The 10,827-nt window shown below is 37.6% G+C and overlaps 1 protein-coding gene across 2 annotated transcripts; it reads left to right on the forward strand.

The window, feature by feature from the left end:
* The first annotated feature begins 444 nt into the window (after nt 1–444).
* On the forward strand, nt 445–9,690 carry LOC121416270. Of its 2 annotated transcripts, XM_041609798.1 has the most exons (10): nt 445–1,377; nt 1,742–1,850; nt 2,618–2,698; nt 3,767–3,911; nt 4,217–5,521; nt 6,048–6,251; nt 6,694–6,843; nt 7,903–8,034; nt 8,334–8,477; nt 8,955–9,690. In XM_041609798.1, exons 2-10 carry the CDS (start codon nt 1,746–1,748, stop codon nt 9,344–9,346), a joined length of 2,658 nt encoding a protein of 885 aa, XP_041465732.1. In that variant the 5' UTR covers nt 445–1,377; nt 1,742–1,745; the 3' UTR covers nt 9,347–9,690. The 2 variants fall into 2 exon arrangements, with proteins under 2 accessions (XP_041465732.1, XP_041465733.1); XM_041609799.1 differs by having other exon boundaries at nt 445–1,850.
* Nucleotides 9,691–10,827: the final 1,137 nt, after the last annotated feature.

The raw sequence follows: 10,827 nt of genomic DNA on the forward strand, positions 1-10,827 counted from the left end.
GGGACAAGAATTCACTAGCTTTTCAGATTTCAAAAAGAAACTAGAGGTATATAGCCAGACTCGTCACACTCAGTTCTTCACAAGGACATCAAAAAGTTACCAGCTTTGCAACAGATCTAGACCAGAAGAGAGACGTATCTCTCCTCAACTGAAATATGGAATGCTTGAGGTAAGTCTGATCGACCCTAGGTGCCTAGGGCCGGGGCCTAGGCCAAATAAGGCATGTGCTTTCGTTGTGTCGCTTTTTAGACGATCATCTACCCAAATGTGATGCGCAATGATAAGAAAGTCTAGTATAAATTCTTGTTTAAAAGTAAAACATACTGCAGGTTATGTAATGTCTGTTTTCATGTGATTGCAAGACACTTCATTCCACTGTACTCTGGCACTAGCTCGGTATTCACGCCAATCGCGCGCTCGCCTTTGAAAGCTACTGTATACTGGGTATAGACGTACGTACGTAGCGCTATAGCGAGCGCAGCGCCCCTAATGCCAAGGCGGTCGTTGTTTAGCTAGTCGAAATAACGAAATCTGATTGGTCTGTTGTCGATGGTAACTTTGAGCCAATTACCTTGCAACACTAACAGTGGCAGATTTATGGTGATTGTGTGCTTTTTTTTCAATGATAAAATCACCTCCAATAGAGTGCTGACAGGCTTACAACACTACATTTGGGTTGGGGGGGGGGGGGTGACTGTGTTGTGTACATATGTGAAAATTTACTACTTGTAGATCTACTGGAGTCAGTGGAGAGGTGGGTGCAGGCAGAAGCATATTCAGAATGAAGACTCAAAATTGATTATTCCCAAGAGGAGTTAAAACCTCAATTGTTTCATGACATTGGCGACAATTTCTTAATTACAAACCAGTAGAACTTGATATTTGGGGTTAACAAACTCAAATATCATTTGGCAATCTTTCTAATCTAACAAGTTACCAATTTGCACCAATTTTGTAAATGCTGCCAATTGAGGATTCACATTATTTCAGTTTGCACTTGAAATAATTCCTATGAGCCACTCAGCCATTCATGAGGGCTAATTTTTTCAGAAAAAAAACCCCTCTCTTTTTGTACATATTTCAGAATTTTAGAAAACCTGATTGAATTGTATCAGATGTGGTCTGCTACTCAATGGGTGAAATTGAAGCATATAAATGGAAAAAAAGTGGATTGAAACATAAAGAGAAGGTGAGAAAATAGTGGCAATTGAAAGTAGGCATTTGGAACATGACCACTACACTATAACCGTGCTCATTGAAAAGAGAGATAATGTAAGTGGTAGAAATTTAAAATGTACATTTTTTTTTCTTTCAGTTGCACTGTGTCATTGGAGGAGAAAAACCAAGAAGTCGCGGATCAGGAAAGCGTGATAGAAGGTATGATCCTGGTATGATCAGTGAATGGGCTCTAGTCCAATCAATCCAAGTCTTGAGACCAAGATCGAGTCACTTTACCCATTACAAATGCAAAGACAATGAAAATGCACACATCCACACACCCTCACACAGACACACACACATATATATATAAATATATATATATATACATACACCAAAATCACTGAATTACTACTGAACCACTAAAAGAGGTCTAATTTTCAAAATTATTCGAAAGTCTAAAATTTTCTGAAAGTGTTTGATGGCTCAACCTAATTTATCATTAAATATGCGTATGATTCTGACCAAATTTACCATGCCGACCAAACTATACATTTATAATTCTTTCATCTTCATTATGTAGCACAATGCGGTCATCGTGTCCTGTCATGCTAAAGTTGCTGGCTTCCGTGGATGGGAAGAAACTTTGGTTATCGTCCATGGTATCAGAGCATAATCATGAGGTGTCAGAGGTATGATTTAGTCTGGAAGATAGATTACTCTTTCTTTAAAAGAGTTGAAGAAATTTTAAAATGAACAGAATTATTAAAAAAAAAAAAATGCCAATCATAATTCATTACATAGCTGCTAGAACAAATTACGAGAATGGAACTAGATTAGAGCTAAATCAAAAAGAAGGAAATGTCCTTCCTAAATTCATCTTAAACTGTTACAGGTGCAAATTTAAGATCACCTTAAACAAGAATGAAAATTTTCATGATACTAATGATGATGGTGATGATGATGATGGTGATTATGATGATAATAATATTGTCTTTTCAGTAATCTAGTATTAACATTAGTATTCTGAGCTACTAGTAATTAAGACCTTCCCAAGGTACAAATCTACACCAGAGTGAACCAACGTGAAGGGCTACACTTGTGAATAAATTGGTAAATGGCATTATCAGAGATGGCAAGTCTTACTTTTTGCAGTATTTTGTACTGTTTCTTAAATGAAAATACTGCAGGATTTGTGAAAATACTGTTTTTGTCTCAAAGTTTATCACTACACATGTTTATTGCTAAATTGGTGAAAGTACTGTTTTCATCCAAAATACCACTTTGCAGCCTACAAATGCTGCCAAATATCACTGCATTATAGTGATGCATAGTGAAAATCATTCTGGAAGTTGAGAGCCCACCTGCCAGATTGTCACTATGATCTACTGTATGTGTGTTTAATACTCCATCCTACATACCGGTATCCATTAATCAACTTTAACTGTTTCATCTGCAGGCACTGTTTCGCCACCTGCCTCAGCAGAGGAAACTGTCTGATGATGAGAGGGAGGAAGTAATGGGATTTCTTGCAATGGATGTAAGTATGTCACTTGATCTTAGATGGTAAAAAAAACAAGTTGTGGGCTAATACTAACTGCAAAATAAGTCCGTTTCTGAGAGTGAAAGAAGTGAAATTTCACGGAGGTCTCTACGAAGCAAAATTATCAAAATGATTAGCCCAATTTTTTGTTAGTGCAGCCCATACAAACGTGTACTCTTGTCTTTAATAATCACAACTATCAAGAAAGATGCATCACCAGTGACATTCGCATTTATCGTGTTGTAACAAAAGAAAGTAAACAGCAGATCAAAGAAATATTCCGTCATGTAAATGTTAGAGCTTGTAAGAATACCATACTCACAATTAGTAAACTGGCCCTTGTAGGATCCTATGTAATATTCAATGCCAGGGGTGAACCGCATTGGACAGACATGTCACTACTGGACTAACTTGGTGTATCCTGCCTACGTCTTGATTTCTTGTTTTTTAGTCTTCCTACCCCCTTTCTTTATCCTTTGCTAAATTCTCTCTATCCCACTTTCGTCTTTCAGAACCCTTTCCTTCTATACAGTTCCTTCTCCATATACCCTCTTCTTCCCTGTTTTCAGTCCATAATTCCTTTCCTTCTGGCCTTTGCTGCCCTTCAGCTCTTCTATTTCTTTCACTGCAGGCACTCACTCAGCTACTCCTTCATTCAGAAAACATCAGCATCAATTTATTATGACGTCTATATGTTAACTGCATTTTCCCCATTTTACCTTCATTCTTGGTTTAGTTCTTACCCTCACTATGTCTCAATTTGCTTAAAATGTTTGATGTATTTTATGTGTATGTATTATGATGTAAGTACTATGTTTTGTAATCATGCTCTTACCCACAGTCCTGTACAATGTTCCCATAGAAACATGTAACCTGGACTTTTTATGTTTGTTTCCCTTGGTTTGAAATCAATAAAGGTGATTATGAAAAAAAAACATGTATTTATGCACATCTACACTAGCTGATCACATATATTTTCTTGTGCAAATTGGATGCAATACGGGGTTTGAATTACATCATTCCTTTGTATACATCACACTGTTCTTTTTTTGTGTTTTCATTCAGGCCAACAAGAAACTCATTCAAGAGAGAATGCAGAGCAAAACTGGGAAGGTCATTGTGCTTCGAGATTTAACAAACATTGCTGCTAAGGTGAAGTGTAGAGAACAAGATGCAGCCACCATTGTGCGGACACTCCGTGAAAAATATGGTTAGTAACTTGCCTTTCTGTCAGCATCTACTGGTGGGGGTCGAGCTGAAAAAGAAATTAGGAAAGGAATAGCCACTTTCTTCCAAGGTAGAAAAAACAGTTAAAACCAGAACTGGAATCAACTGGTACCAGTACAAGTTGCCTTTCTGGTCCTCAATTTTTTTTTTTTTTTTACCTGGGTTCCTTCCTTCCTTTCTCTCTTTCTCTCTTTATCTCTCTTTCTTTTTCTGTTTCTTTTCTTTCTTCGATATGAGGAAGGAATGGCAATTTAGCATCACCAGAATCCTTTTATTGTTATATTACAGGTGCGACAACAGAAGTCCTGAAAGACAAGAGCAATCAACTCACTGGCCTATTCTTTCAAGATCCGGATATGCATCGAATCTATCAGGCCTATCCGGAACTTATCTGCGTAGATGCAACATACAAACTAAACAACCTCAGGATGCCTCTCTACCTGATTCTTGTGGAAGATGGTAACGGTAAAAGTGAAATAGCAGCGGCAGCAATTCTTGCGAGTGAAAACAGAGAGAGCTTGAAATGGCTGTTTGAAAGTTTCAAGAAACACAATGAACACTGGCCCCAAACAGTTAACATCATGAGTGACAAAGATATGAATGAACGAGAGGCAATAGGAGATGCCTTCCCTCAAGCAAGCATGCATGTTTGCTTGTTCCACACACTGCGGACCTTCCGTCGAGAGGTAACAGAAGGGAAGATGGGTATTACCAGTGGACAGAGAATGACGGCTCTGAGGATACTTCAGAAAATAGCATACAGTCAGAATGAAGAAGAGTACAAGAAAAATCTAACACTTCTTGAGGAGTCATGTCCATCTGCAGTCACACAGTATGTGAAGGCAAACTGGGATCCCATCAGAGAAGAATGGGTCCTTGGCATGAAGAACACTTACACACTGTTAAACAACACAAACAATCGTCTGGAGTGTCTGAATCAGAAAGTAAAAAGCGTTGTAGGACGCTACAGCACACTGCCAGAGTTCATATCAAGATTCTTTGTTTTGGTGCACTCATTGAGAGGTGAGCGGGACCAAGATGCAGCAAACATAGTTCATAAGAGGAAGGTGATGAAGTTGCCAGAAGATGCACCGGAAAGGAAATACTGTGAGGTTCTTACCCCATATGCAGCCTCATTAGTGAACCAGCAATTGAGCAGAAAGGCCAGCCCAAATTCCCAGTACAAAACAATGCAAAATGAATGTAACTGTAGTTTCTACAATGCTACTCACCTACCATGCTGTCACATCTTCCAGCTTAGGGCTGAGCAGGGGCTGCCAAAGTATGACAATGACCTGTGCCCACTGCGTTGGACCACTGCCTTCTACAAATCCCAACAGAGGATTTTTGTGACTCACCAGGATCAGCACATGGTAACACCGAGATCTGCAGGAGTTTCAGTGGAGCAACAGCAAATACGCCCAATTAGCCAGCATGCGCGCTATAGGACAGCGATAGACATAACATCAAAGTTGGCATCTGTTGCATCAGAGACAGCTGGACAAATCTACCAGAACAGAATAACATCACTTAGAAGGATCTACGAGATGTGGTGCCAAGGAAAAGAAGTTACCATAACGGAAAAACAGGATGGTGAGTTCATTGTTTTTTTGCCTAATGAATACACACCCACTCACACGCACATACATACATTCATACCAGGTGTTAAAAAGAACCTTTTGCTATTTTTCATCGCCAATACCTTTTTACTGCATTCATAGATGATAATCAGATTTTGGTAGTGTATAGCAGATGAGTACAATTTCATTTTTATAAAAAATAAATTTGGAGGCACAGATATCTTGCATTTTTTCACTTTTATGCATTCTCTTCAAAAATTGGCTTCAGATTTTGGTGATCTTGAAACCTTATGTGTTAAAAAAGAGAGCCACAGAGATTGCACTAAATGCAAATGAGTGCGTCCAATGAATAGAAGCATTCATTGCAAATCTGGGTCATCCTTTATGGGGCTCACAGTCAATGTAGGAATTAACACCTGGAATTAGGAATGTTCTGCCTTTCCTCATTAGTTTCTAAAACAAGAAAAGTTATGTACCATAAATTAATGCATTGCATTGCTTACTATTTTCTCTTTCTTTTTCTTTTAAAATCAAACTAGACATTGATGCCCAGGAGGCCACAGAGGTGATGGTAGTTGACAGGATGGACCAGGAAGAGGAGAGAGAGCATGGAGGGGACAATAAGGAAGGAGAGGAGGATCAGGCTGAGGAGGAGGAGGTGGGACAGGACAAGGAGATTAGACAAGAGGAGAGGGAAGATGATCTGACAGCTGTAGGTCTGCTTCAGGAAATGCATTTGACAGGTATAGTAGTTGTTTGAAAGTATTGCTTTCATTACTAAAACATTCTTTCAAAAGTAGTCTTTTAAGCATGCGCAATTATTTTGCGCAGTTATTTGAAAGTAAAAATGTATTCCAACTCGAGATGTCAACTAAGAGAAATTTGTAATGAGGTTGATGGTACACTAAATAGCATTCTTTCTATGAAGAACTATAGACATCATAATATGAGGTGTTTCAGATTTTTTGTTTTATAATGGATACTTCGATATCTTTTTAATGGTTTGGTGAAACCTGTATAAAATTGTAATAATAAAACTCATGTTTTTTTATCTGAAAGTGTAAGATCATTTTCTTGTCTATTTAGTATCTGTCTTCTTCAGATATTTTATGTGAGTGTATATTTTCAGAAGATTGATTGCAACTTATCATTTGTTCCTTTGTATTGCTGATTTGCTTTACATAGTTATCAAGTCTCCAGAGGTTGAGATGATGGAAGAGGAAAGGTTGAAGGAATGTGAGGTAACGCAGGACAATGAGACTGTATCAGAGGTGAATGACGATGAACTAGTCCATTTACTGGAGGAACTGAGGGCAGAGAGTACAAACGTTGATGGTTAGTTATTTCTTAATCTAGAAGATTACATCACTACATTTGACTGCTGTTAGAAAAGAGCCTTTCCCCTTACCCTTCCCTTTGGCCTTAGGGGTTGCTCATCATACTGAATCCCCTGGTTGCCAGATTATTGTTCATGTACTGACACAGAGATCAAGGATTCACAGATAGTCAAAAGACAGGAATTAAACTTTGTCATTATAAATTTGACATGCTAGAGGTTATGACAATGTGTACAATACGATTTGGACACTGATATTGTGCTGTTGTGTGCATGTGAACACAATACCTCAGTATGAATGTGTTAACCCATTCGTGACAGAGGGTCCACATTATGTGGTTTGACCTAATAACTTTTGATGCAGAGCCCTAAAAATCATATCAAATACATGAGCAGAAAGAGCAAAAAAATCTACACTTACTGTGCCCATTTTCGTTGCATCAGTATTTGTTGTTTGATGCTGAAATTTTTTTAAAGGAAAATAAGCATTAAAATCCTTAAATTGACAATGCTATGAAAATGTCAAAATTACCGTTTTTTCCTGCAAATTGGCAACTTCATGACTTCTCATCATACATACTGTCAATTAAAATTTGTTTCAGATACATGATGTTTTATAAGAAAAATGTAGCAATAAAAGAAAAATGTTGCCAATTTGAAGAATAAAAGCGGATCAATTTGAAGAATAAAAGCGGATCAAATTAGGCTTTAAATAATTCCTGTCACGAATGGGTTCACACCAATGTTTGTGCCAAAAGTCAAAGCTGCCAAGTAGCAGATGTGCGGAAAGTCGAACTTCAGAAGCAAGGAGTTGAGAGCCTTGTAATTCAAAGATTTGAATTCTATATTGAAAATTCATTAATCCTTTTAACCTAACAACATCTAATCTACAGCATTTATCTACAATAAGTCTACATCTTTCTAGTGTCTCTCTACTTCCATGTATATATCTATCCATATATTCAGCTATCTTAGATCAACTATTGACCTATCTACATATTTAACTATATATATGTTTATGTAATTATACATGAATCTTGTATATATTCTTATTTTAGCTCCAAATGCTTTGGAGGTGAATGAAGGACGTACTGAAAATCAGCAGAAGGGGGAAGTACAGGAAGTGACAGCACAAGAGAAGGGTGATGATCATCAGGCGAAAGAAGTGCAGATGAAGGATGCATTTGATGGTCAGTATTGGCATTCATTTACTGTATACTGGTTAATAAACAATTTAAGGTGATGCACCTGTCGTGTGAAGTCAGTGGTTATACCTGAAAGCCCAGTCATTAACCCCACCCCCTATTATTGTCCTAGGGGGCTTATTGTGCTGGGGGTAATTGTCTAGGGGGTAGTTGTGCAGGACTCATTTCTGACAAATATATAATATAGCTATCATAGTCAAGGAGGTTCAATACTACACTCTTGAAATATGAATATTCCAGGTGCAATGAAACACCTGTTTATTTCTTCTTCTTTTTTTTCCCAGATCTGAAGGGGTTGAGACTACCACCCAAAATGAAGAAAAGAGGAAGACCAAAGGGCCAGGAGTGCACTGTTGTTGGGCTGCCAAAGAGAAAAAAACGTCAGACCATTCCATTCTCAAGATTGCATCCATGTGAGAAAGATCAAGGTAATTCAGGGAAATTAAAGGAAGATTGAAATTTTTACCAAGAAAATAATAACATGCATGGACTCTGCAAAAGAAAAATCAGATATTACAAAGTTAGCATACACCATTGCAGGCATTTTGTGAGTATCTGGACTCATGATTTGAAGCTAAATTGTCATACTTGCAATTTTTCCTGGCAAAGAAACAAGAAACAAAGTCAAAATAAAATCAAGTCAATAGATAAAGAGAATGAAAATTCACTCTTAAATATGATAATTTTCATGTACATGTAACAATTTAGCCAAGTTTAAACGTTACAGTTGTAGTCAAAGTCTGAGTCATGCTCTTCCAAATATGGATCCAACTTGGCTGAGGCCAGGGGAAAATATAACCTTATTTATGGTACTACATGTAGTACATATGAATCACTTGCTTGAATTTCTGAGGTATACAATTACATGAAATGATTTTTTGCCTTTAATGTTGAATCTTAAACAGCTGTTGTGTCATGGCTTGTCGGAGAAGAGCTGGCAAAGAGAAGTATTCTAAGAGGATATATGATCGAGGAGGTGGATGTCGAGGTCAGACCTGAGAAACTGCCCTCCAGGATTTTAGACGAGCAGGTCGATGTTAACAGGATGAGGAAGTATTTTACCAAAGATGCCTGGAGTTTGGTGCAGGATGTGGTGGCTGCCAAGAGGAATGATCCAAGATGGACATGCCCTATTTGCAACCTTGACCTTGATGACATAGACTCACCTACACTTGGGTGTGATGCCTGCTTGGAATGGTTTCACCTGAAATGTCTAGGGAAAGCAAGCCAGCCAAAGGCGGCCAAATGGTTCTGCTCAGTTTGCCGCAATGCCACACACCGCAACTCCCAAAACTGATTAATTTGGGAACAGATCCATCCAGGCTCAAAAGTCATGAAATTAGTATGGAATTGCTAATTTTACCTAGTTTGGCCTAAGGTCGGTCAGGCTTACCTCAAGCATTCCATATTTCAGTTGAGCGGAGATATGTCTCTCCTCTGGTCTCGATCTGTTGCACAGATCGATACTTCTTGAAATCCTTGTGTAGAACTTAGTGAAAGAAGACTCGCTTTCATTTTATTCTTTATTCATTCCTTTGGTATTCATTTTAATAGTTTTTTTTTTTTTCAAAATCGGAAAAGAAAGCAAACTCTTGGCCTATTTCCAATGCCACGTTTAAGGAGAGTTTATGCGGTTTTCAGCCGTTATGTAACTGGCCTAAGATATGTATGCTATACAAAAAAAAACATGAAAGAATGAACAGTAAAATAATTAAAATGTGTAATCTGCTATAGCCTAAATATTCAAATACATTAAAGTGATTACACAATGGTAAACAAAATTTTGATATATGATCAAGAATAGAATTCTAAGAAGAATGACATTAAAAATATGATGATTTTCAATCGAAATCATTGCATTTTGGCAAATTTTCTCATAAAAAGTTATGAGCTGACCCAAAAAAATGAGTTTAAGGTATGACGTATAAGTGGGTACCCAGCTTCACGCATTGCAGTTGTGCTACGCGTTAGACTGTACAACATGTATTATACATTGCGCGCATTTTGCTAGAAGTGCGCGACAAGGTACCCACTTTTAAATCATTTTGACGTCAAAGTGGGTACCCAGTTGAAACTGGGTCACAGCTTAGGGGTCAAAAATATCCTGAATTCTTACCACATTTGGGGGTTTCCTTGGCAACACGACTTTTAAAGAAACTTTAGACAGATGATTTTCTGCTAATAAAATCATGCTCTTTTAAATGAACTAACATTGTTTGAGCATTGGGTACCCCCTTTAATATTAAAAATTTGCATGATTGTAGTATGTAGAATTCTGTATGATTCTAGGTTTATATATGATTCGGCAGAAGAAACTCTAAAGCTTTTTTGTTTCTTTTCAAAAGCTGAATTCACTTAACGTACCTACACATTGATGGCTCAAGTCTCCTCGTGATTAATGACTCAGTTTTCCTCATGTTGACCATTTTTTGAAGAGGATGACAGTTTCAATGAAGTGCTGATATTGAACTGAATCAAAGTCATCGGGGGGAAAAAGGTTCTATATGTTACATGATAATTTTATGTGTTCCAATGAATCTAAGTGCAGTCACAGAAAGTGATGAACTGGTAACTCCTTTTCACTTTTAACAATCATGTTTTTGGTACACATTTTTAAACAAGGCATTACAGTACACTCCCATGTTTGCATTTGCTAAAAAAGGACAGCAACTTTAGACTCGATACATACAAAATGCAAGTATATGGTTCCATTTGATATAGACTGGCCATCTGGATAAAAAGAAAAGAAAACTGTGCACTGCCAAAGATGAATGTGAT

Source organism: Lytechinus variegatus, chromosome 5 (genome assembly GCF_018143015.1).
Source record: "Lytechinus variegatus isolate NC3 chromosome 5, Lvar_3.0, whole genome shotgun sequence".
NCBI classification, from domain to species: Eukaryota; Metazoa; Echinodermata; class Echinoidea; order Temnopleuroida; family Toxopneustidae; genus Lytechinus; species Lytechinus variegatus.